General features: G+C 39.4%; 1 protein-coding gene across 10 annotated transcripts in view; it reads right to left on the reverse strand.

Moving 5' to 3' along the window:
• Positions 1-27748, reverse strand: part of RARB (retinoic acid receptor beta) — a 559406-nt gene that overhangs the window by 294789 nt on the left and 236869 nt on the right. For all 10 annotated transcript variants that reach the window (XM_087892554.1, XM_087892559.1, XM_087892553.1 and 7 more), the window contains one exon: positions 26062-26522. In XM_087892554.1, coding sequence (XP_087748680.1) covers positions 26062-26239 — 178 coding nt within the window. In that variant the 5' untranslated portion in view covers positions 26240-26522. The remainder of the gene's footprint in view (positions 1-26061; positions 26523-27748) is intronic.

Genomic DNA, 27748 nt, shown 5'->3' on the forward strand with positions numbered 1-27748 from the left:
CAAGAGAGAAAATCGAACAATACCTGGCAAACGAAGAACTTCCATTGATAGGAGAGGAAGAGAGAGGAATGTTGAACAGAGAGATTACAATAGAGGAATTAAAGATAGCAATTTCAAAACTTAAAAATAATAAATTACCAGGTCCAGATGGTTTCCCAGGAGAACTGTATAAAAATTTGGAGGAAATATTGTTACCGAAATTATTGGAAATTTGTAATGAGGCGCTGATGGACTCTAAAATTCCAGATTCTTGGAGGGAAGCATACATCACACTACTGCCAAAAGAAGGTACCAATCTAAAACAAATACAAAATTATAGGCCAATTTCCCCTTTAAATTCAGATTATAAAATTTTTATGAGCATAATGGCAGAAAGAACAAAGAAAATACTAAATACCTTGATACATACGGATCAAAATGGATTTCTCCCTGGAAGGCAAGTAAGAAATAATATAAGAATAGTGATTGACATCTTAGAATATTACGAAGTGCACTCGGATAAACAGATGGCACTAGTCTTTTTAGATGCCCAGAAAGCGTTTGACAATTTAAATTGGGAATTTATGGTCAAACAAATTAAGAAAATGGAATTCGGACAAAATTTTGAGAGAATGATAAAAACAATTTAAGACAAACAAAGGGCGAATATATTAGTAAATGGGGATATGACCAAAACATTTCAGATTAGGAAGTGGGTAAGACAAGGATGCCCTATGTCGCCATTACTGTTTATATTGGCCTTAGAAGCTTTGTTAAGAGGAATTAGGAATAATGATGAAATAAAGGGGTTGAAGATTAGGAGAGAGGTACATAAAACACAGGCATTTGCGGATGATGTAGTTGTGATTATGGAGGAACCACTAGAAACAGGACAAAAAATTCTGGAAGAATCAGGTAGATACAGAGAAGTGTCTGGATTTAAATTAAATAAAATCAAAACTAAAGTGTTGGCCAAAAATGTGATGGAAGTGCAAAAGAAAGAAATAGAAAAAACATTGGGTTTGCAAATTGTTAAAAAAATAAAATATTTAGGAGTCTGGATAACACCAAGATGCTCAGCTTTAAAAGAGGATAATTATGTGCCCCTGATTTAAAAAATTAAACAGGATTTGGAAAGATGGGGAAACTGCAATTGTCACTTTTAGGCAGCATAGCTTCAATAAAGATGAATATCCTGCCCAAGTTGCTATATTTGTTCCAAATTGACTGGTTAATCTGGATAAAAAAAATTCTTGGAATTGAATAAATCTATTAGGAAATTTGTCTGGGGGTGGGGGTGGGGAAACCTAGGATTTCATTTAAAATATTCCAGGATAAAAGGAGTAGGGGGGGTTTCAGACTCCCAGCTTGGAAAATATATTATAAGGCAGCTAATTTAACATGGATAAAGGAATGGGTCACCCTAGAAAACAAAAGGATTTTAACTTTGGAAGGGCATGACCTCCAGAGAGGGTGGCACGTGTACTTATGGGATAAAGATAGGGGGAAAAAAACATACTTTCACAGACACAAAATAAGGGACACATTAATACAAATTTGGACGGAGATTAGGCAAAAGCAATATATGAAAGTCCCGAAGTGGCTTTCCACAATGGAAGCCATGATATATCCCAACATGTTAGGAAGTGAAAAAATGTTTAGATATAAGGATATTTTAGATAGCGGCGGAAATCTTAAATCCAATGATACACTGAGAGAACAAGGCATTAATATAGACTGGTGGCCATATTTACAAATCAAGTCCTGATATCAAAAAGATAAGGAGGAATTCGGTATAGAGATGGGATCAAACAGATTTGATAAGATATTGATAGGAACGGAGAAAAAAATATTGGCCAAACTATACAATTACTTATTAGAATACGATAGGGCAGAGGAGGTGGTTAAAGATCAAATGATTGCGTGGGCAAAAAACATTGGGCATAGTATAAATTTGAATGATTGGGAAATAATTTGGAACAAGAATTACAAATTGACGAGAGCGTACAAAGAAAATCAATACAAAATGCTATACAGGTGGCATTTAGCCCCTACAACGTTAGCAAAAATTTACCCAAATACAAATCCAAATTGCTGGAAATGTGGCCACCATCAGGGTACCTTCTTCCGTATGTGGTGGACATGCCCCGAAGCGATGAAATATTGGAAAAAAAAATTGAAAATGGATACAAGAAATAATTGAGGAAAACATTGATTTAGTGCCTGAAACATTTCTCCTGGGAATACTAAAAAGGACATACGAAAATAAAAAAAGAGGTACCTAATTATATATATTATTACGGCTGCCAGATTAATATATGCACAATATTGGAAAGAAAAGGGCCTACCACCGGAAGAGCATATAATCAGAAAAGTATTTGAATGCACTGAGATGAGTAAACTAACATATGAGTTAAATGATGATGAAAATTTGGAGTACTATACGGTGTGGGAAGGATGGTATAAGTGGATGGGAGATAAAATAAAAGAAGGAATAAGGGATGGTGCAACTACTAAAACGAATAAGTAATTTAAGAGATAGCATGTATGTAATCTGTATATATGTATGAACACTGCTTAACCGATATCAGTGAATTGTAACATTATGTAATTTAATAAAAAATGGGGGGGGGAAAAGATTTTGGTGATTAGAGAAGAAAGGTGAAAATTGTTTGTTCCAGGGGTTGACAGAGAGTGATCAGTGAAATTGCCAAGATCATCCAGCTGGGTTTTTACCTAAGCTGGGCTTCACAGACTCTCAGTTTCTAGACCGGTGCCTTAACCACTACATCAAACTATCTCGCTAACTTATACTATAGAATAATTAGTAATTCCTAATTATTCCTAGTTTCATAGATCTGAAGTTTCATAGATCTATGAAACTTCAGATCTATGAAACTTCAATCTTTTGTTAGTTTTGGTACCAATGGTATAACGTCACTATTGAAGAAATACAATTAGAAGAAAGATAGAATAGAAATGTAAATATATATACAACTAACTCCACATGGGCGGATAAATTTATAGAGGGAAATTTAAAGAGAAAGATATAATCTCATTATGTACTATATATATTAATAAGGGGGGAATTCTTAGGGGATGAAAATGAGGGGAGGGGAAATGGAAAAGAAAATTATTAGAATAAGATTAAGGGGAATAACTACAACTGTATTAATTGGAAAACTAATACGAAACAAATGCTTCAAAAGTTTAACTTACTTATACGTTGTTTGTTATGTAAATGTTTTTATATGTGTTTTATATGTGTTTTAATAAAGTTTATATTTTTAAAATTAAAAAAAAGAAACTTCAGATCTATGAAACTTCAATCTTTTGTTAGTTTTCAAGTTACATCTTGGTAGCCATTTCTTTTCTTGGTCTACAGCTGATTAAGTTGGAAAAATAGGTAAAATTATAAAAATATTGTGCATATTAATACATATGAACACCTACTTTTAAAAAATAACTGTAAAGTAAGAGACAATGATATAGCCACTGAGAATATCTCAGGAGAGACATAAAACTGTCAGGCAAGAAGAAAGTTTGCCACTGAAAGTCTCTTTATTGGAACAATGGAAAATGACATTCCTTCTTCTTCATTCTCTGTAATCAAAGGGAAGGAAAGGGAAGGGAAGGATGTTAAGAAAAAAGCAGAAATAAAGATCTTGAATTCACAGTATCTAATGCTCCACTGCTTCTGAATAGGTCATAAAACAATCCTTCGCCATTTCACCTTTCTTCTCTAATCACTATATCCAGCTAGATTTTGAATGAGGTGGTCTGCCATGAACACCACTTTAAATACTTCTCTTTCTACGTGTTATTAAAGTCTATTGCTGTATATTAACATGAATACTAATACACAGATCTGGCAAGTGATTTGTCTGAGTTTGTCTTACAGTGTTATATAAATCCAGCTATTGTTTTTTATACTGTCAATTACAGCTTTATGCAACATGGGAGCTAAGTGGCAAATTTTCTTTGTATGCTGGTAGGTATGGGAATGAACATTTATATACAGCATTTATGATCAGCAAAGGGCGGCCAAAGCCAAAGGTAATAAGGACAAAGTTATAAAGCTATATGCATTTTTCCAACATGAAGGCTGGAAAGACAAAAATAGGTAGTAAGAGGAGCAGTGTCAACATCTGGAAGAAGCTAACAGGAAGGGACATACTAAGATCATGTTTACCATAGTGAAAATTAAACAATCCAACTTTTCAGCACTTCAAGGAACTGTTAAAGGCCACAATGGGAATGTACCAAGTGATCAGCAGAAAATCAAGAATAGGTGGAAATAATATATGGAAACTCTACAGCAGTTTGATTTACTACCAAGATAACAACAATTACAATTCAACGAATAGAATAGAATTCTTTATTGGCCAAGTATGATTGGATACACAAGGAATTTGTCTTTGGTGCATATGCTCTCAGTGTACATAAAAAGACAAGATACATTCATCAAGAATCATAAGATACAACACTTAGTGATAGTCATAGGATACAAATAAAAAATCAAATCATACTAGGAAACAATCAATATAAATCATAAGGTTACAAGCAACAAAGTTACAGTCATAATGATCCAAACATCTTGAAAAAAGAAATAAAATGGGCCATAGAGAAATTGCTGAACTTGGAAAGCCACAGTTATTGATGGAATACCTGTGAAATTATTAAGATCAGTACCAGTTAACATCACTGCTCTGTGTCAAGAGATATGGACTACATGTCAATGGCCTCAGAACTGGAAATTGTCTGTTTTTATTCAATTAGAAAGATGATGCCAGAAACTGTTCCAACTATTGCATCGATTTCTCATGCAAGTAAGATTATTTTAAAAATCATTAAACAGAAGTTATAGAATATAGAACATAATCGATCAAGAGTTACTTGATGCACAAGCTAGCTTTAGAAAGTTATTATACAGTATTTGAGATCACATTGCCAATATTAGATGGATTATGGAAAAGGTATGTGAACATCAAAAGAATAATATGTATGTTTTATTGATTACAGAAAGGCTTTTGACTGTGTAGAATATAATAAGATATGGGTGGCTTTGCAGGATTTTTGTGTCTCAACCCATCTAATCAGACTTATCAGATCACTAAAACTGATCAGTTATTTATGGCAACACAAATTGGTTTAGGATTAATAAGGGAGTTATCACTATTTTTTTCAATCCGTATATTGACATGATCATGCCGAAATTAGAACTGCCTGATGTTGGAATTGGAAGATTGGGGGAAGAACCATAAATAATTTGAATACACAGATGATACAACACTATTGACAGAAAATAAGGCAAACCTGGAAAAAATGATTGGAAAATTAAGGACAAAAGTGAAAAGGTAGATTTGAGTCTTAATATCAGGAAAACAAAGATAATGACAACTAATGCAGATGGACATGAGAAGTTTAAAATTAACAAGGAGGAAAATGAATTTATCTTCCTTGAATAAAAAAATTGTTCACAAAGGCAATTCTACTCCTGAAATCAAACATAGGATAACTTTAGGCCATGTGGCAAGGGTTAACATGAATAAGATATGGAAAAGCAGAGATATTGATATAAATACAAAAAGGAGGCTAATTACAACAATAATATTCCTTATAAGGATGTATGGGTGTGAGAGTTGGACACTAAGAATGGCTGATCTAAGAAGAATTGATGCCTTTGAACTGTGTTGCTGGCATAAATTATTGCATATAACATGGACAACCAGAATAACTAACAGAGAGGTGCTAAATCATATAAAACCAGATATAAAACTAGAAGCTGAAAACATAAACTACATCAGATTTGCTTTGGCCAAGCCATGCCTACGAATTCATTGAAGAATTCAATGACACTAAGATTGGTTAGTGGAGCAAGAAGAGGGGACAAGCAAAGAACATGCTTGCTTGATAACGTCAAATCTGATACAAAGATGAACATCCAACACCCTAAAGAAGCTGTGCTTGACAGGGTAGTGTGGATAGCACTTCCCTAGAAAGTCGCCAAGAGAGGGACACAACTGAATGGTTAAAACAACAACATATATTATTTGCATGTGTATATACAATACACAAACATGCTAGCAACTTGACAGACTTTGTTTAATTGACAGAGATATCTGCAGTTTAATCATAATCTACCAAGGACTAATTTAGCACAATTTTATTAATTGGATGGCCAGAAAAAATATCAGATGTTGATTTACAGGAGAAAACTGTGAGAATATTCCTATTTTTAGCATGAAATAGCACGAAAAAAGTGCAAAAAACCCCAAATACTTGAATATGGCTAATGCTTAATACTGTTTTTCCTATTTGACTTCAGTTTTAAACTGAACTTTGAGAAAAGAAAATGATAATAGATGTTTCACACATAAACATACAATTAGAAGACAAATAAAATCTTATGAATCCATTCTGTATTCAGATTTTTTAATGCAATGAAAAGAAAATGTGTGACAATTCTGTTAGATCAATACTTGAATTAATTTGATTCAATTATTGATTTTTAGTGTTAAAGTTGGAACTGAAAGCAGAAGCTGGTTCAACCTAGTTTATAACTGAATTAGTTCATGCCTGAGCAGATGCAATTGATTATAAAAAATATTGCTGGAGAATCCCATATCCCGACTATAAAGTTTTTATGGTCCTTTCTTGGCAACCAGGTGATGTAATTTCAGAGCCCAGGAACCTTCTTGAATAGATAGGATATATTGATATAAAGATAGATATATTGAATAGATAGGATCAGAATCCTTCATTCCCCTTTTATTTTTACTTTAAGTTAAAGGTACAAGGTTCCCCTCACACAGATGTACTAGTCGTTCCTGACTTTAGGGGGCAGTGCTCATCTCCATTTCAAAGCCGAAGAGCCAGCGCTGTCCGAAGACGTCCCCATGGTCATATGGCTGGCATGACTAAATGCCAAAGGCGCACGGAACACTGTGGCTGACATGACTAAGTGCCAAAGGCGCACGGAACGCTGTTACCTTCCCACCAAAGGTAGTCCCTATTTTTCTACTTGCATTTTTTACGTGCTTTCGAACTGCTAGGTTGGCAGAAGCTGGGACAAGTAATGGGAGCTGTAACGCGGTATTAGGGATTCAAACCACTGAACTGCCAACCTTTCGATTGACAAGTTCAGCGTCTTAGCCACTGAGCCACCGCGTCCCTTATTGGCTTTTAGATGTCTTACAAACACTGCAACTTCACAAACGTATTTTACTTGTATGGGAAAATAAATATGAGCAATCATGATATTGAGTCTGGCCAGGCTGAGAGGGATACATCTTCATGCTCATATCTGAGAACAGAGGAGAAGCAGCAAAAGATTCCCAAGTCATTTGTGTTTCTTGTGAGACCTATTTCCAAGACATATACTGTATAGCTCTCTTAACACAAACCAGGCATGGTATATTGTTTTCTAATGATTGATCAAGAACTGAAATGAACTCTAATGACCTACATTAGCTTTCTAACATTACACAGCAAAATAATAAAAGATCTTAAAATAGGGAAAAGGAAAACTTTTTTTGGGCATAGCCTGTACTTAGTTTCACTTATCTGTCCAAAATCATCATCTGCTCCACTTGTATTTTCAAAAAACCAAGTTGGTGGCTTTCATTTTCTATCCTCTTTGTACAACAAACCGCAGCTCACTTCATTAAGGATCATCTTCTGAAAGTGGGTAAGCTACATTTCTGTCAGATCACTCACACCTAAGCAATCAGTTATGTCTTTTGTCAAAACTGTTTACTCTTTCACACTGTGTCAAAGTCATTAAGAAAGAACACTGAGCAGGACTGGTTATTTATCCTTCTCCTTTTGACCTCATAGGGAATTAATCTTAAACTTTCCATTTAATGATTTGAACAAAGACCCACTGTAGAAGACAGCCAACTGCATGAAGCAATAGCTGAAGAAAGCCTTTGACTGAGAAACATTCCTTTCCACCATTTTTTTCCCAAATGGAATAAACATATACATTTTTAGCATTTTAAGCCACATTTATACAATACTTTCATAAAGAAGAAACAAAAGTTGAAATAAATGGGAAAAAACAGATCTTTATGCTACATTTAATGAATGGAACAAATTGATAACTTTGTTTGTGGTTATTATCATCTGGTTACTTTATTGTAATTTAAATACAGGTAAATTTTTCATTCTAGATTTATAATAAGGACCAGAATTTCCTTGCAAACTGCTTCTATAATCATGCAGTTCATATGATCATAAATTTTATGGAAGTCATTGTACGAATTATCAAATGAGTCTTCTGAAATTTCTTATATTCTTAGAAGTCTTGAGCTGCAATGCTTAGAATAGAGTACTTATCAGGATCAATATGTACATATAGGTTGGAAAGGGATGTTATTACAGAGATCTACAGTGCATACATACACGTCAGGGATGGGTTCTACTTACCTTTACTACCGGTTCGCATTGTGCCTACACGTGCGCTACACTTGTGCCCACGTATGCTCTTCTGCGCATGCGCATAAGCTTCTGCGCATGTGCAGATCACCTATGATGACATCCGGGTCAGTGGGCGGAGCCTCCCACCTGTTTTACTACCGGCTCTTGCGAACCAGTCCAAACCGGGGGCAACCCACCACTGATACACATACATGAGTTTACAGATATAGGTTAATCTTTCACAGGAAAAATTTGATATTTGTTTCTAAAGTGTCATAAATCTCTGTGTTATAAAAGAAAATACTTTTTACAGAAATCTTTATCTAATTTTAAGGCATTCTCTGATACAATCCAAAAGAATGATCAGTATATTTTAGATAATTGATCTACTAGAATAAAAATGTATTTATGCCCAATATAAACATATACAGTTTAGGTAGTTGTTAACTTTATTAACAGGAAAATTTATTTAATTACAATTGAAAGTATTGTTCTTGCACTTAAAAATAATAACTTCCTTGTATTTCAAGTTCTGTATCAGTCTTCTCCAACAGTGTTCTATATGCTGACCATAAATGGTAGGGCTTATGTTATCTATGAACTTTGAATGTCCTAAATTAAAGAAGGCTGAAGTAATCTAAATACTACAATAAACCTTTAGTGTTTTCTTGGATTCCTGCAACTACTGTGCTTCCCCGAAAATAAGACAGGGTCTTATTTTCTTTTGACCCCCCAAATATGGCTTTGGCCTTATTATCGGAGGGTCTTATTGTTTTTCAGATGCAGGAGGCCCCTAAACATTGGCCTTCTGCAGGGGGACTGGTGCCGGAGTGCCGGCCAGCTGCTTTGCCGGTTCTGCTCAGGCCGCTGCCTCCAGCAATCGTGGCAGCTTTTAATTTGCTTCCTGTGTAAGCACGAGGTGAGGCGGGAGGGGGGCAAACAGTGGGGGAACATGCCCCACGCACACCTGTCATCCATCCAGAACAGTCTCGCAGAGGCTGCTCATGCAAACTGTAGCTTGCGCACTCCTTCTCTTAGTGGTGGCCGCAAAAAGCAGCCGCAAACAAACTCTTGCCAGCCCTAGCCCTGTCAACCTGGGGGGAGGGGTACTGGCACCAGAGCTCCAAGCAGGGGACGGTGCGGGCTGTTCTGCGCAGCCATGATGGATTGGTGTAGCCCGTTCTTGCCCGTAGCATTGCCAGCGAGGATCAGGTCAGACCTGCTGCTGCTGCCACCTGAGATCAGCAGGCCAGATTCGGTGAGCCAGAGGCATCGCTGCCACTCAGGAGAAGAGAGAGAAGAGGCGCTGCGAGAGAGTCCATTTCTGACGTTCTTCTCCTCCTGGGCGGCAGCAGCATGTTCAGCTCCCCGAATCAGACTTGGCGATGTCGGCCCTTGAGGAGGAGTGGCAGGTGGGGAGCCATGGAGAGGCAGAGAAGCGAGAATTCTGCTGCTCGCCCAAATCCAGATCTCCTGTTTATCCTGCAGGCTCTTCAAGAGGAAGGCAATTGAACCAGTCAAACTATATTATGGCTTAGTATAATGATAAATGAAGACAATATATAAATTTCTGGAAGAACCTTTTCATCTATCTAGATGATTTTTAGAAAGCACAGTTTATGCAAAAAAATGGCTAGATTTATTGGGTCTCCCAGTATGCAATGAAATTGCAGAATTTTAAAACCCATGTAAGATGCAACCTGTCAATCACATCTGACCATCATATTAACAGTTGACCAGAATGTATTTTTTCCATACATTTCTCCCCTAATGTCACTTTCTCTTTCCTGTGTCTGTTCTTTGGCAGTAGATGCCACATATGTTTATTCTTTAAAAACATCTTTGAGTATTAACATAATCTTATAGAGAATCTTTGGTCCATGTGCTATAATGCTTTGGCTATTCAAAGAATTGAAGTGATGATGGAGAATTATATCACGCTATAAAGCACTTTGATTTTTTTTTTTAAACTAAGGCTTGTGATTCAAAGTCAGAGGCAAAGTCATCTGAAAATTCAACATGTGGATATGAATCAAGGGCTTGGCAAAGATCCACCATTCTTGTCACAATACTCAGTTCTCTGAAGTCAGCATAATTAGTTGCTGTCACCATCAAAATCATTATTTATAACTGCATTTGGAAGAACTAGAACAGAGTCCGTGATTTACCATCTTCATAAAATCCAAATGCAACTCCTATTTCTTTTCAGCCAGCTTATGGCTTAATGAGATATAGATATCTCATTATAGCACAGCAAATAAAAATGAGTAGCTTGTTGTAAACAGGATGTACTAATACATATTTTTTGAATATATGTCATACGAATTTCTAGTTTTGTTGTATGTATGTGTTTTAAAGAAATTTTAGATTAGCAAAGATTCCTATTTGTATGGTGCAAACCATTGAATCAATATTTAGAGAATCAATGTTCAGGTAGAGCAATCAACCAACAGAATAGTTTGCTTCTCAGAAATTTTGGCTGCTCCATGATTGGAAGCTTTCAAAAGGAGACTGGAAGGTCATTTGTCTGAAATGGTACAGGATCTCCTGCTTGAGCAGCGGGTTGGACTAGAAGATTTCCAAGGTTCCTTTCAATCCTATTTTTCTATGTTCTATGTCCTATAGATGGATCCCTGAATCCGCTGCTTCAGTGCTAAGAGCTGGTTCTGCTACTTAAAGAAAAGCTGCAATTCATATCTGCTTCTGTTACATTACTTGAAGTAAATATTTAAAGTAAGAAACTTGTTGTTAAATTTACTACTTCATGCCCCAAACCCATTATGAAATATTGAAAAGACATTAGGCTAATGCCTAAAGGAGACTACTATACAAAACAGAATTTAAAGGAGATGTCTAAATTCTATAGTATGTCCAATTTAACATGTACCTTTTCCTCAATTACTAAAACCCATCACCTTCCTTTCCCCCAATATTATTCTTTAAAAAAAAATAATTTTATTAAAGTTTACAAATACAAAATAAAAAATATTTACAAAATAAAAAAAAATATAGAATAGAATAGAATAGAATAGAATGGAATAGAATAGAATAGAACAGAACAGAATAGAGTAGAGTAGAGTAGAGCAGAATAGAATTTTTTATTGGCCAAATGTGATTGGACACACAAGGAATTTGTCTTGGTGCAATTGCTCTCAGTGTACATAAAAGAAAAGATACATTCATCAAGAATCATAATAAATAATAAAAATATTAAATGTAAAAAAAAAGATAAGTGGAAAGAAATAGAAAAAAGAAAATAAAGAAAAAGAAATATAGAAAAATGACTCCTCCCTCCTTCCAGACAAGTATAAACCGTAACTTAACACCTTCTATAGTATTTCAATGAAAAAAAAATCTTCTTCCCATATCTCATCCCTTATTAATAATCAAATTGTAAAAATGTATTATTTTGTTCTAATCAGCAAAGTCTAATAACTTGGAAGATTAACTTTTACAGAATAACTTGGTTGAACTGAGTGGCTATAAAAATTGAATTAATAAATGAATAAATAACTATATTTTAACCTTAATCAAATAAATCTATTTTGCATTCCAACTTTTGTTCTCTTTAAGAAAAAAAGCAAAAGAAATTTATGTCAATTTATAAAGCCAGTCCTAGTCAAAAAGAAATTGCATTGATAGATACCAGAAACCACAACATATAGATTTTAACCCTATTCAAATAAGTTTACTTTATGTTTCTTCAGTACGTTTTAAAGAAATTTAATGCTTTTTGCCATCATATAATGCCCCACAAGTTGATTTGTTATCATTTTCTCTTTTTCTTCTTTCAGGATTAACTTAAATAGTTTAACATATTTCTTCTCTAATTCCAAAATATGGAAGCTTTTCAAATCATTATTCTGATTTATTATTTGTATGTCCCCTTTACTGATTAAAACATCAGCCAAATTCACATTCACATTTACATTTACATGCACTGTAGCATCTTTTCCCATAGTCTGGCATTTTAAAAAAATCCATTCTCACATGTACATTCAAATCAGCCTCAGTCTCTGTTTTATTCAGTAAAATCTCTTCTTCCATTTTGTAATATTAGACAATCTTGTAAATAATTTCTAAGTAAATTGTTCTCAAACAGTTTTAACTTCTTCTATAGTCAAATAATATTGCTCCATTGTATCAATGGGTTTCTTATCTTTAATTCTAATCTTTAGTTTTTTCTGGTTTCCTCTGGTCAATTATCAGAAGGCTATTTTCCAATCAACAAAACCTCCCCATGGGAAGATTTCTTACAGTTAATTTCAAAACATTCATATATTGCAAAATCAAATCTGGGTCGGTCACCCAGACTAGAGTTTTACTATGTTCTTTACTATGTTCTTCATGTATTCTCTTATATAATTTTAAACACCACAGAGGAAATATTCTTTCAAGTCTATCTAGCCCCTTAACTCTTAAAATTCGACATTCTAGTCCTCCTTTTGCTATTTTCCAAAAATTAAAGATTATTTTTATCCTTATGATAAAGAACTTTTTTTTCATCCAGGATAGGAGAAAACTGTCTTGGACAGTGTCCATTTGAAAGTGCCAAACTGTGGCTTAGGCAGGCTGATTTTCCTCCAGTTTCAAGAGCTATTAAACCTTAAGATATTTTATGATCTTTTTACAAGAACCCTCTGTGTGAAGCAAATTTATAGGAATTACAGCCAATAGCGCTAATAATCCTGTGCTGTTTTACATTGCTGACTTAGTTTTTAGAGGTAGAAATAAGTGGACAATTGTCAAAATTGTCAATAACTTTATCCAGGACACAAGTAACTATATAGGTCGGGCAGCAAATGGAAATCAGGCATGTTAGTGTCCAGTGACCAAGGAAGCAAAAATAAAATGGCCTCAATCAGAAAAAATACTGAACTGGGGAAAAGTGGTAAATCTTGAGCCTTGCATCAATCATCTTTACTAGATGACCCTGTTCTCTTAAACCAACATTTAAGCAGCTTAATGAATTCTGGAGGCATTTCTAAATTGTGGAAAGTTGTACCACAGAAAATGCAAGGGTCAACATGAGATGAAATAAATGAAAACTACATTGATTTTTGAAGGAAAGCACAAAGAAGAATCTAACTTTTATCTTTTTCCCCAAGAAAATGTTTTTGATTGTGTGGCCAAGAAAGCAACTGTCCTTTACTGGAATAAAAAAAAAAAATTTGGATACATTTTATTTCTTCTCAAATATGAACAGGGGAAAAACACAGTCACTGGGTGGAGGGATGCTTGAGAACCATTTAAGGAAATGATATACAGTTATCTGTCTTTTCTATTATGTCTATTCAGCCTGATGTTATGATTCAATTGTAGCACATCAATTACTAGACACTTTCTAGATAGAGAAATGCATTATTAGTTTGACTTCTGGATAATACATTAATGCATCATTAGAACAGTGTGTCACATCAGCAATGCATTACTGTGAAATAGATAGAATCAGAGCAATAGTTCACTCAATGCCAAATCTTGCAGGATGCCAAAATCCTTTGCAGCAATGGAGGAATGACTTTTGAATCATTTTAAGATGTCCATGCTGAAGTTGGATTTTATCCAGCTTTATTTATGATTTTATCTACAGGTTCACTCTTGTTGAAGAACACATTTTGGAACAGATCAACATATGAGTTAGAATTTGTTTCAGATACATATATCTTTTCCCTAATTATATTGAAATGGGTAGTTTATACTTTTGTTAAACACTTACCATCACCACTGTAGAGCAGAGATGGCTAGAAGATAAATCTGGATGCATTGCTCAATTTCTAGGTAATTTGTAATATGTTCTGAAGCATTTGTGGTTTTCCCCAAAATTATAATACTCTAAGGAAGGCAGTGGTGGGTTTCTACCGGTTCGCCCCTGTTCGAGTGAACCGGTAGTGGCAGAGACAGGAGGCTCTGCCCACCCGCCCAGATGTCATCACGGACACTTTGCACATGCGCAGAAGCACCATGCGAGCAAAGCGAGCAAAGCAAGCATAAGCACTCCCGATTCCGAACTGGTACAAAGGTAAGTGGAACCCACTACTGAAGGAAGGTAATTCAGAGTTGCCTCGATTATTTTTTGTACAGAGGTCAGAAAAGCTACTTATAATCAGAACAAATCTCTAACTTAAAGACTTTTAAAGTTAATTCTGAATTAATGTGTTTTTGCAGTTTTATCTGTTTATTATATTTAATGAACAAAAACAACACATTCAAACATAACAAAAGTCCTCCATACACCTGAATTGCATGATTATTGGTTAAACATTCAGAAATGTCCCTTTTTATGCTGTTGAACATATAGAAGAATATATATGTAGACTGGCTTCATCATCATCATCATCAATCATTGTACAGTCAGCCAGTCTGGGTTTAGCATTTTTGTCTATCAAGTTCTTACCAAAGACCTGGGATTGGCAGATGTAGATGTTTGATGGTGTTGGAGATATCATCGCAGGATGGAAGCTGTTCTCAGTAAAGCCACCTTTTGCAACATTTATCAATGCCAATGGTGTTCAAGTGGTGCTCCAGTTGTCTTGGGATTGCACCGAAGGCACCTATTACTATTGGTACTACCTTTACTTGCCTTTGCCACAGATGTTCTATTTTTATTAGTAAGTTTGTATTTTGTATCTTCCCCACTTCTTTTTCTTCTATTCTGCTATCTCCAGGCACTGCCACGTCCACTATCCAGACTTTTTTGTCTTTCTTATCTACTACTACTACTACTACTATTACTACTACTATTACTATTCTTATCATTCTTATCTCTTTTATTCATTAAACATGAAACTCAGTCAACTGAACATTTAAAAATACCACTGACTGGTGCTAATGGTTGCTGCCAGCAACCCATATCAACCAAGTATCTTCTTAAAATATACGATGTTCCAAGTAGCACAGTTTTTTGCAGTTCCGCTGGTGTTATTGCAGGAAGCTGCAATTTCTTGATGTATTTTATAAAATGCCGGGACATAGTACCAAGTGCCCCAATGTCAATGGGTATCACTGTTACATGTCACTTAGTTTTGATGGCCGGGTTGTGATATTTCATGATTTTTTCCAATTCTTTTTCTTTTGACTCTGGTGTCTCCTGGTACAGCGATACCAATAAATTGTACATTTCAGCCCTTGACAACCATAATATCTGGTGTATTGTGTTCCAAATGACAATCCATCTGTATTCGAAAGTCCCACAAGATCTTCACCGTCTCATTTTCGACAACTTTTTCCACTTTATGTTCCCATGACTTTTCAGATATAGGTAAGGCGTATTTTTTACATAATGACCAGTGGATTAATTTAGCAACTCAATCATGTCTAGCTTTATAATCAGTTTGTGTGATTTTGCTGCACTCACATATTAAATGTGAAACAGTTTCAACTTTGTCATTGCAAAGTTGGCAATTTGGATTGTCAGTGGATTTTTGTATCTTCACCTTCATGGCATTAGTTTGCAATGCTTGTTCTTGAGCAGCAAGTATTAAACCTTCTGTTTCTTTCTTGATGGTTCCCTCTTAATCCATGCCCATGTCAAGTTCTTATCACATTTTCCTTCAATGTTTTTCAAGTGCTGTCCATGCAAAACTTTGGTTTTCCATTCATTTAATCTGACATCCAGCTATTTTTCCTTATATTCTGCCTTTGTTTCTTTTTTTATAATGTTCTCTGTTTTCACAGCCTGCAGCAATTTTTCTGTACTTTGGTTCACATAATCATTCAAACTTCTTTCTTCTTCTACAGTTTGATGGATTTGCAATAGCTTATAGAAGACAGGCTGAGATCTCAACAGGCAATCAGCGGTGTTGTGATGCCTACCAGAATCCTTCCTTCTGTGCAATTGACAGTTAGTAATAGGGAACCAGAGAAAGCTGGGCCTTTAACACACAGTCAGGCTGCAGCTAGGATAATGAAGCAGGAGAAAAAACTGCTGCCCTCCAATCAGGACACAGAGTTGCAGGCTAACCAGCATACGTCAGCAGCACTGAACATAGAAAAGCGACAACTCCGATCTCGCAGAATACCCACAGCTTCTAAACTGAAAGTAGGGGCCTGATGATGACAAGTTAGAGAGCTTGTCGAAACGTTGCCAAAAAGAAAACTTTTAAAGTGTTGGTTAGGATTTTAGGCAGAGTTTCAAAAGACCTTACAAAATGTTTTGTTGGGATTTTGGAGGATTTTAAGCTGGGATTTTAGCCAGGATTTTAAGTATTTCAACTAACAGACTTTTAATGACGTGGGGAAACACCCGAGAGTTTAACTTATTACACACACACACACAAGTTTTGGTATATTCGGGTCTTTTCCTGTGTAAGATTGAGAGTATATTGGCGAAGTTTTGACGAAGTTTCGTCATCTTCAGGCTGGTGTCTTCGGCTTCGGCAAGCAAAGAAGATGCTCTTACCAAATCTTGGAACAAAATTATATATGGCTTCTAAGTTATTCCAAGCACTTAGAATTGTATTTAAAAATGTATTGACAGTCAAGGCTTTGGCAAGCAAAGCGTGATTGGAGCTGCCGTCTCTATAAATACTGATGGGGAGGTGTGGGGTGCTGGCTTTGTTGCTGTGAGCGGGTTGGTTGCCTGTGTTGTTACATCTTGATTAGTTGATGGATCATCTGACTAATCTGCAAACATCAACTCCATCAACTAATCAAGATGTAACAACACAGGCAACCAACCCGGTCACAGTAACAAAGCCAACACCCCACATCTCCCCACCAGTATTTATAGAGAGATGACAGCTCCGATCACGCTTTGCTTGCACAGGCACAAAGCCAAAGGCACCAGCCTGAAGATGACGAGTGGGACCTCATCGAAACGTCACCAAGATACTCTCAATCTTACACGGGAAAAGACCCGAATACGCCAAGATTTGCATATTATTTTAACAAAACTTTTATTTTACTTTACTTATATCTTGCCCAGTTTAATAAACTCTGAGCAGCTCCTGCAAGTTCAAGAGTCTTTAAAATAATCAGTATAATCCAATAATTAAAATTCAATTGGAAAAATTAATGATCCCATGCTCTCTTCAGTCAAGCTCAAATTAATTGTTGGAAGATTCAAGGTGGGTTGTTCTATAGAGATGTGCCAATTACAATGGAGTCTTATTCCTTAACATCCCATAGAAAGGAGGTCTTCAGTATTCCTTCTGGAGTTGATCAAATATGATGGGACAGATTCTAGTGAAAGAAGATGCTCTTACCGAATCTTGGAACAAAATCATATATGGCTTCTAAGTTATTCCAAGCACTTAGAATTGTATTTAAAAATGTATTGACAGTCAAGGTAGCTCTTAAAATATGAGTACAATACTAAAAGTGGGTGTTTTCTAGAAATGGGCTTCAGCCAGTTTGGACCCGTTCGGGAGAACTGGCTGTTAAAATTCTGTGCAGTTCGGTGAACCAGCAAATTCCACCACTGGCTGGCCCTGCCCCACCCAGTCACTCCTAATCTTGCCCGCTTGCCTGGCATAGCTGCTGCTGCTCTCTGTCTGGCTCTCTCGCTTGCCTCAACCACACAGTCCTTGTGGGCCAGCCAGCTTGCCTGCCTTTGCCGGCATGGCTGCATCCCACGTGGCACTTTCCCTGCGGCCCAGCTGAGTGGCTCTGATCTGCTTGGTTGAGCCTGCAAGCGAGGCCAAATCCCGACCTAGCTGCCTCCCATGTGGCCCAGCCAGCTTGCCTGCCTTCCACCATGGCTGCATCCCACGTGGCACTCTTCCCACGGCCCAGCTGAGTAGCCCTGATCTGCCTGGGTAAGCCTGCAAGCAAGGCCTGAATCCCAGCCTAGCTGCCTCCCATGTGGCCCAGCCAGCTTGCCTGCCTTCCACTGTGGCTGCATTCCACGTGGCACTCTTCCCATGGCCCAGCTGGGCAGCCCTGATCTGCCTGGGTGAGCCTGCGAGCAAGGCCCAAATCCCAGCCTAGCTTGCCTACCTTCTGCCGTGGCTTACCATGCAGCAGCCATGGCCCAGCTCTCTGCCTCAACTGCCTTCCTTTGCTGATCTCCACTCCTCCTCGCTCACCTAGACTAAACTCACCCAGCTGCCTCAGCCTGCTTCTGCCCGCTCCAGTAGCAGAAGCCTTGAGGCAGAGATAAGCGTGGCTGGGTGCCCCTCGGGGAAGCGAGGCTGGGAATGGTGCTTATCTCCAAAGCCTCCCGTTTCTCTCTCCCTTCACTTCCTACCGCTTCTCTCAGCCTTAATCTGTCTGCCTCCTACCACTTCTCTCCCTCTACCTCCTATCATTTCTCTCCTTCTATTGCTTCTTGAGGCCCGAGACAAAACGCCTGGTGTGGGCACGCAGCGCACTGGCGGAGTGGCGCACTAATGGAGCCCTTCCTGGGGAGCAAAGCCTTGGATGATATGATCTATTCCGAAGGCCTCAAGGAGCTCCAGACATTCCACACACCTCAGCTGGCCCAACTGCCCTGCCCTTCAGATCCCAATGGGGCCAGTGCTTGATGGCAACAGTGCTCTGGGAGAGTGGCCGGATATCCTGGGGTTGCACACATGCATCACAGTGGAGCAGCAGTCTCAGCCCCAGTGTGGTGTCCCCCCCACAAGGACCACCTTCCATCAGACTTACCTTCGTGGGCAGCCGCACATTGGCCCCATTGGGATCTGAAGGACAGGGCGTTCAGGAGGCGCATGGAAGCTCTGGAAGGTAAGGCCAACACTGACAGCGGGGGAGACCCACTGTGCTTAGCTGAAGAGCCACTTTGGGCGGACACAGCAAGGCTAACTTGCCTTCTGGGCCTGGCGTTGTTAGAAAATGACTATTACCTAACTTGTTGGGTTGGCAATATATTAACCCTCAATATAGCTTTAAGACTGCTGTATTGCATCACACTGTGTCCTGGTTAGCTCTGTAGCCAATGTCCTTACGAGGGAGTTGGAAACGTGGTTTGTTTTTTCTTTGCTGTTCTTGTTCTCTGATATCTCTGTATGCTACTATTTGCAAATCCAGAAGAACTGTTTATTGTGAATGACTACGATGATTGGTAAGAAGACTTTGTTATTGGATTATCCCTGGACTGTCGTTTTGCTATCTCCTGCTTTATACTGTATGTGTATGACCTGAACTGTTTATTGGACTATTACTATTTCCTGAAAGTAAACACAATTCAGTGTATCTGTGTGTTGGCTGTGTTTATTTGTAACTACTCTTAATCGCTTTCATGTGCACACCCTTTCTACTCAAGCGTTACTCTGCGAATTCTTTAACATTGATTATGGGCCCATAATACTGAGAGTTAGTGTGAATATACAGCATCATATTCAGACAGCTGTTTTTGTGGTTTATTGTCCAAGTGAAGATGGCACAAGAACAGTCAACCAGCATATCCCTGATAACCCGGTTGGATGGAACAAATTATGTTTCCTGGTCTATGGAGTGCAGTCTACTTCTGCGTAAGGAAGGACTATGGGCTGTAGTTCATGATCTACTGGATGTAACTGCTTGGGATTCAGCAGATGATGAAGATGCAAAGAAAATAGCCAAATTTAACTGGGATAATGAAAGGGCTCTTTGTATAATCGGACTGACACTGGGTGATCAGCAGCTAGTCCATATTCGTGATGGAGTCTGCTGCCAAGTGTTGGGACAGTCTGAAGAGGATTTATGTTTGTGATAGTGTAAGTGCACACATACATCTTACACGTAAACTGTTTAGAGCTCATCTTCTGAAAGGTGGAGATATGTTAGCTCATTTGGAGTTTATGAAAGGAACTTTACAAGAGCTACATGAAAAGGAGCTGATTTTCTCAGAGCTTCATCAGGTTTATATCATTCTTTCCTCTTTGGATGAAAGTTATGATGATTATGTATCTTCACTGGAAGTCCTGACCAGAGATGAACTGACATTGACTGGCATAACCGGAAGATTGTTAGAAGAAGGCAAGATAAAGACCAACTGAGAAAGAGACAACCATAGGAAGAAAACCTGTCTTCAACTGCCTATACTGTTAGAAAATGTTTTTCTTGTGGGGCTAAGGGTCATATAGCGAGATTCTGTAAAAAGGGCAAGAAACTGAATACTGGTAGTCAACTGAAAGCTAAAAAGGATGTTAATTTAACAATATCCAGCTCAACTATAACTGTAAACCATGATTTGTGGGTAGTTGACAGTGGAGCATCACAGTCTATACCTAGGCGTAAAGAAAGGTTTGTTAAAATGACCAAGAGTAAACAACATGTATCATTAGCAAATGGATGGAAAATGAAAGTATCTGGAGAAGGTACTGCATATTGTTCATGTATAAATGAGCATTTACCTATGTTGTATGTACCTAAACTAAAATTTAACCTGCTATCTGTGAAAGCATTGTTAAAAGCTGGGTTTGTAGTAACATTTAGGGGAGATAAATGTATGATAGAAAAAGATGGCACAAGTGTTACTGCAAAGTTAGAGAATGATTTGTTTGTTCTGAATGATGATCCATTAATCATGGCTAATGCTAACTCAGTTTACGATAACACGAAGCCACATGATGAATGCATTCACTTGCTTCATAGACAGTTGGGACATGTAAACTTTAAGATGTTAAAGAAAACTGTGGAATTATCTGATGGGATAAAACTAAAGCCTTGTAAAAAATATTTAAACTGCAATGCTTGTAGCCAAGAAAAGAGTAAGGTAACTCCTGCAAACAGAGTTAATGGGTTTACAACCAATGAACCTTTGGAAATAGTGTTTGCAGATATTATTGGTCCTAAAAAATCTAGTTTAGGAGGAGCCTGTTATATATTGAGCATAATAGACCATTTTTCCCGTTATGGTTTCTGTTACCATATGAAAACCAAAGCAGAAACATTCCAGCATTTTTCAAACTGGCTATGGTTTGCTGAGAGGAAAAAGAAACACAGGGTTCTTTGCCTGGTAACTGACAATGGTAAACTGAGTTTACCAATAACAGGTTTGAAACTATGTTACAAAAAGCTGGCATTGAAACAAGCGTTTTGCCCCTTATAGACTGCAACATAATGCGTATATTGAACACAGAGAGCAAACATTGCAGGCTATGGCTCGAACCATGTTGTCTGAATCTGGTTTGCCTGAGGCACTTTGGGGTGAAGCAATAATGTGTGCTAACCATGTCTTGAATAACGTATTCAATTCAACAACTGGTGAATTACCATTCACACGCATAGTAGAAGACCAGAATTAAGTTATTTGCATGCATTTGGAGCCCCAGCATGGGTTCATATTCCGTCGCAATTGAGGCGAAAGGAGCAACATAGAGCAAAGAAGCTGTTTTTTGTTGGTTATGAATCCAACCATAGGTCATATAGATTTTGAGTGCCAGGTACCACTAGTGTGTACTGCAGTGCTAGTGCCAAGTTCCTGGAGCATGTTGGTTGGAGTAAGCTTGAGCAGGATTCCTCAAGGTAAATGATAGTGTTGTTGTGGATACTCAAATGTTTACTTGAGTACTCAAGTGTTTACTCAGTGTTTACTGATACCCCTGATAATGAGACAATTGTTGAAGAACCTTCTATTGCTGTAAAGGAGGAGCATTGCACAAGCGCCCCTGCATTGTGCATGTGCGCGCCCTGCACATGTGCTTCACACACACCCAGCCCATTTTGGGCCTGGAAAGCCTCCTGCAGCAAACTTTGCCGGCGCGAATGGCTTGCCAGCCTTGCGCTCCAGACAGCGTCCAGCCATGCCAGCCATGTTGGATGTTGCCTGGAGTGTGAGGTGGGCAGACTGTTCACGCCGGCAAAGGTTGGTGCAACTCTCTCCCACGAGGGAGCATGTCCGCTTACTGGTCAGCATGCTTCTTGCCGCTTACTGCGACTGCTTTCCCGGCGTGAGGAGCTGTGCTCTCTTCTAGTTCTCCTGGGGCAGCTCACCTCCCTGCTGGTGGCTTCTCCTCCTGGCTGCTCCAGGAGCAGCCCCTGTCTCTTAGCCAGTGCAAATGGCCTGCCACTGCCCTCTATGCCCTGTCGGCTGCTCTGGTGCTGCCAGGTAAGCGGCAGCACAAGAATTGCCTTTGCCGGGGGTGAAGGGGTGGTGGCTGCAGGAGCAGCGGGAGGAGAGAAGAGGGATAGCTGGGTGCCCGACTGGTGGCTTCCCTCCGAAGGAGAGTGATTACAGGTCTAAAAAGAGACATGGCGGGCAGGAGTGCTGCGAAGAACAATCTTGGTCAATTCACGCTGCAGCTAAGGAAAGCACCTTCCTCCAGTAGCTGGAAGTAAAAGGCGGCTCTGCGCAGCTTCCCGAAAAACTTTTCTCTTGATGGCTGTTCTCTTTTCCATGCTCAGAGCCCCATGCCACCAAAACACAAAGGGTTGCCTTGCTCTCTCGCCCACCCTCCCCCGGCCAGACTGCCAGCCTGGAATTCACTGTGGCTTACCCCAGTCTGGTAACTAATCCTATCTGGGCCAGCTAAAGAACCCCTCTCACAGCCGTTTCTCGAGCAGAGGAAAAGACGGGAGGGCTGGAGGGGAGGGCAGGAAACCGATCCAAACTGTCTCCCTTCCCCCTTCTTTCTCCCAACCCCACCAGCCATTCTTAGTTTACCCCTAGTGAGGCAGGGTAAACACTTGGAGCTGGATCGGTTCACACAACCCAGTTTCAGCCAATGGCTCAGAACAGCAGCTTCGCTTGAGGAGAGAAAAGGATCGAGGCAAGAAAGCTGGAGCTCTGGGAGTCTGTTACTCTGTTAAACGTTTTTCCATACTCAAAAGCAACTGAAGGGCAGGTTTCGAAAATCTTTTCAAAATCATCTCAACTGTTTGCAGGCAGCCCACTCTAAAAGAGCGACCAAGTCTTCCAGTGGGCGTGATGTTCACACCAGAAGCATGTCCTCCTTAAATAAGCAAACTTTATCCCTTCTTCCAGATCCCCTTCCATACGCTTCACTTGAGGAGGAGGGGAAAGGTTCGAGGGAAGAAAGCCGGAGCTCTGGCAGCCTCTGGAAAAACGTTTAACAAAGTAACAGACTTTCTTCCCTCGATCCTTTCCCCTCTTCCTCAAGTGAAGCAGCTGCTCTGAACCATTGGCTGAAACTGGGTTGTGTGAACCAATCCAGCTCTGAGTGTTTATCCTGCCTCGAGGGAAGGATCGAGGGAAGAAAGATGGACCTCTGGCAGTCTATTTCTCTGTTAAATATTTTTCTCTTCCTCCTCAAGCGAAGAGTATGGAGAGGGATCTGGAAGAAGGGATAAAGATTGCTTATTTAAAGAGGACACGCTTCTGGTGCGAACGTCACACCCCCTGAAGGCTTGGTCGCTCTCTTAGAGTGGGCTGCCTGCAAACAGTTGAGATGATTTTGAAAAGATTTTCAAAGCCTGCCCTTTAGTTGCTTTCAAGCTTGGAAAAAAAGTTTAACAGAGTAACAGACTGCCAGAGCTCCGGCTTTCTTGCCTCGATCCTTTCTCCTCCTCAAGCGAAGCTGCTGCTCTGAGCCATTGGCTGAAACTGGGTTGTGTGAACCAATCCAGCTCCGAGTGTTTACCCTGCCTCACTAAGAGTGGGTGGTGGGGTTGGGAGAAAGAAGGGGGAAGGGAGAGAGTTTGGATCAGTTTCCTGCCCCCCCCCAGCTCTCCCGTCTTTTTTCTTGGAAAAATGTTTGGCTTGTCAATTCCCCCACCCCAGGAGTGGGGAAGTGCATAATCCCAACCCTCCCAGCATCCTTGTAAGAGGAGAAGAGCTCCCTGATTGCTCACACACATAGCTTTGGCTGCTGCCCGCCTCTCATCTGGCACCCACAGCGAGACAACTGGGGAGACGCCTATATGTTTTGCGGCAGCAGCGGTGGGGGTAAAGATGCCCCAGGACTGCTGCTCCCAACTTTGTCCTCTCAGCCTTGGTGCTTTTAATAATAATAATAATAATAATAATAATAATAATAATAATAATAATAATAATAATTTTATTTCTATACCGCCCTTCTCCCGAAGGACTCAGGGCGGTGTACAGCCAATTTAAAAACACAAGACATAACAATAATTAAAAATTAAAATAATTAAATAGATTTGGCCGATTTGACCTTACATGGCAGTGGCAGTGCCTCTTCCTGGCCGCAACTTGCAAGCCAAAAGTGCAGCCCAGCAACACCCAAGTGGGGGCTGCACGCTTTTGCCCTGGCAACACCAGTGGAGCCACAATCTGCCGCCAACCACGCAAGCGCCAATGTGTGGGCTTGCCGCCCAGTCTGTGCAGCCCATCCCTCTTGGGGACTGCAAGCTGGCTTGCCCCAGTCAGGCTGGCTCCCAACCCTGCCAGCCACTCTTACATTACGCGGTGGTGGTGGTGCCTCCTCCTCCTCCTTCTGGCCATGCCTTGCAAACCAAAAGTGGAGCCCTACTCCCCTGAGCACCAGTTGCTCTTGCCTTTCCCTTTGCAGTTGCTGCTGCTGCTGCTCTTCTGGGGCAGCAGAGCTGCACAGGAGGAATGCCGGAGACAGCGCGCTGGCCATTGCCAATCTTTGCATGTGCATGGGCACCAGAAACCAGGAGACCAAGTGGCCGATGTTCATGCACATTCCTGAAACAGGAAGATCATCTTCCTGGGCCACGCATGCACAATGGGCGGCCGCTCTTCCGGTTTTGGGCACTCAGGTGCACATGAATACCAGCTGGCTGGCATGCCGGAATCCAGAAGAGCAACAGGCGATGATTCCGCATGCCCAGAAAGATGGCTCTGAGTGCCACTTCCGGCATGCATGCCATAGGTTCACCATCACGGCCCTAGAAGTATCATATTTTTCGGAGTATAAGACAGACTTTTTCCCCGCCTAAAAGTGGGTGGAAATGTATGCATGTTTTGTACACTGAATGTTGCTGAAGCCCCGCCCACCCGCCAGCTGTTTTCAGCCTCCACACATCACGTTTTCAGCCTCCGTACCTCCATTTTAGATCCATTCCAGGCTGTGGAGATTGCCACAACACATCACTGCCGATTGCTGCCTCCGTGCATCAAATTTTCAGCCTGCGCATGTCACATTTTTGGCCTTCGCACGTCCTTTTTTTTGGCCTCTGCACGTTGTATTTTTTGCCAGTTCCAAGCAGCAGGGATTGCCGCCGATGATCCCCACCACCTGGAACTGGCCAAAAATATGATGTGCAGAGGCCAAAAATGGGGCATGCAGAGGCCGAAAATGTGACACGCGAAGGGGGCAATTGGCGGTGGTGTGCTGTGGCAATCCTGGCAGCCTGAAACAGGTCTAAAGCAGGGTATGCAGAGACTGAAAATGCAACACATGGAGGCCAAAAACATGACGCGCGGAGGTGGTGATGGGCTGTGACAATCCCCGCAGCCTGGAACAGCTGATTGGTGGTATTCTTGGAGGCCAATCCAACCGCCAATCAGCTGCTTGTGCTGAATCAAGCTGCGATAACGTTCTGAAGCTGACTAGGCTGTTTGATGTTTGCTGCAAGGACGCTAGCCAGATGAATACCGATGGATGCTGGTAGGCAGAGGCAGAATTTTTTTTCTTGTTTTCCTCCCTAAAAATTAATATGTGTCTTATACTCCGTAAAATACTGCACTTTCAAAGGTTCTCAAAACTTCCTGAGCAGATTTTGGATTGTTGTAGGATTTATTGGGTTACAGTAGATTCTCAGCTGTGCAAACAAAATTATCTGCATCAAGCTATACTGGATTTTATCTAGAAACTATTATAGAAGGTAAAATTTTAAATAAAAACTTACTTGCTGGTGAAGGAATGTTGTATCGATTGGGTGATGGATTGCCTTGAATGCTATGAAGAGTTGAAAGTGAGAGTCCTCCAATGACAGGAGGAAAAAGTAATGGGTATGGTGGTCCAGAGAAATGAGTCATAGGTCCACTGACTGTTGGTACAGAACACGCACGGCTGCTGGTTGTCATGATTATACCTTGAAGGGAAGAGATTTCTGCTCCATAGAAATCTTGAAACAGGACACCTAGTCTGGCAATACAGCGTGCATTATTTTCTCAAGAGATAATTTCTCATTTTTTCTCCTTATTAAATTTTTCCAGTCATTTTCCTGGTACATTCCTGCTGTAATTATAACTTTTTGTTTTTGTTCTAATATCACCTCATATGGGGATGGCTGTTCCTCTGTTGTTCCAAGCTTTTTCTTTTTTCTTGGAGCAATAGGTTCACTCTACAGCTGGTTATGGAAGTGTTCTGTAGGGGACAGGAAAATAAATGGAAGTTATAAATACTAATAACTCTGCAAAATAATATTTTTGATAAAAGAAAATGTTTGTATCTCAGGGTTGAACTATGGAGTCCTTGGCACTCTCTGAGCTTGGTTGTTTTATATTTAGACATAGCTAGAAATGAGGAGAGGGAGGGAGGGAGGGGAGAGGTCTGAATCCAATTATGAATCACCTTTGCAAGAAGGAAGCCAAATTAATCATTCAATTATTATTTTTCTCTATATTATAATAAAAAAATAAGCATTAACATTTTTCTTGTAACAATAATCTAATCAAACCATGATAAAATTAATGAATAAAGAATCATTTTTTTTAAAAAAAAATCCTTTTTCAAATGAAGACCATCCTGAGAATAAGAGATAGATGGAATAACAGCAGGAACTCAAATGGACATTAATAAACATTAATGTGAATCAGCGTCTCTGGCTTCAAAGTCTCATAGACATTCATTAAAAGGATGTATATTTATATTAATTTTAATAATGCAATATAAGATGATGCCTCTTCATTTTTACAGATAGAACCTCAATACAATGTTATCTTCTATGAATTCTAGTGCCTAGCAGTTTCATTATGATGCTGGCTATCTTCACATTACTTAAAAGCTAAGAAACGCTGGTGGAAAAATACTCAATTTTATGCAAAAAAAGTGTGATAGATGCATTAAACCTCTATGAGATAACCTAAAGGTCACCTAAAGTGTAAGGCTCAAATAAACACAAGCATACTTTTCCATTAATAACTACCATGAATGCAATGTTTTCAACATCTATAACTGTCCGGTTTGGCTCTTCAACCAAACAAGACAGACACAGACTTCAACAGATAATTAGAACTGTAGAAAAAACAATTGCTACCAACCTGCCTTCCATTAAGGACCTGTACATTGCACGAGTCAAAAAGGGGGCTGTGATAATATCTACAGACCCCTCCCATCCTGAACATAAATTGTTTCAACTTCTATCTGCAAAACCATGCTATAAAGCCCTGCACACCAGAACAGCTAGATATAAGGACAGTTTTTCCCCGAATGCCATCACTGCTAAACAATTCCCACAACACTGTCAAATTATTTACTAAGACTGTATTACTATTATTCTTCTCATCCTTCCTATTACCTATCTCCTCCCACTTATGACTATAACCTTGTTGCTTGTATCTCTACAATTTATATTGTTTTACAGTATTTGT

The sequence above is a fragment of the Pantherophis guttatus genome, chromosome 4 (genome assembly GCF_059756535.1).
Source record: "Pantherophis guttatus breed Tessera chromosome 4, ASM5975653v1, whole genome shotgun sequence".
Lineage (NCBI taxonomy): Eukaryota > Metazoa > Chordata > Lepidosauria > Squamata > Colubridae > Pantherophis > Pantherophis guttatus.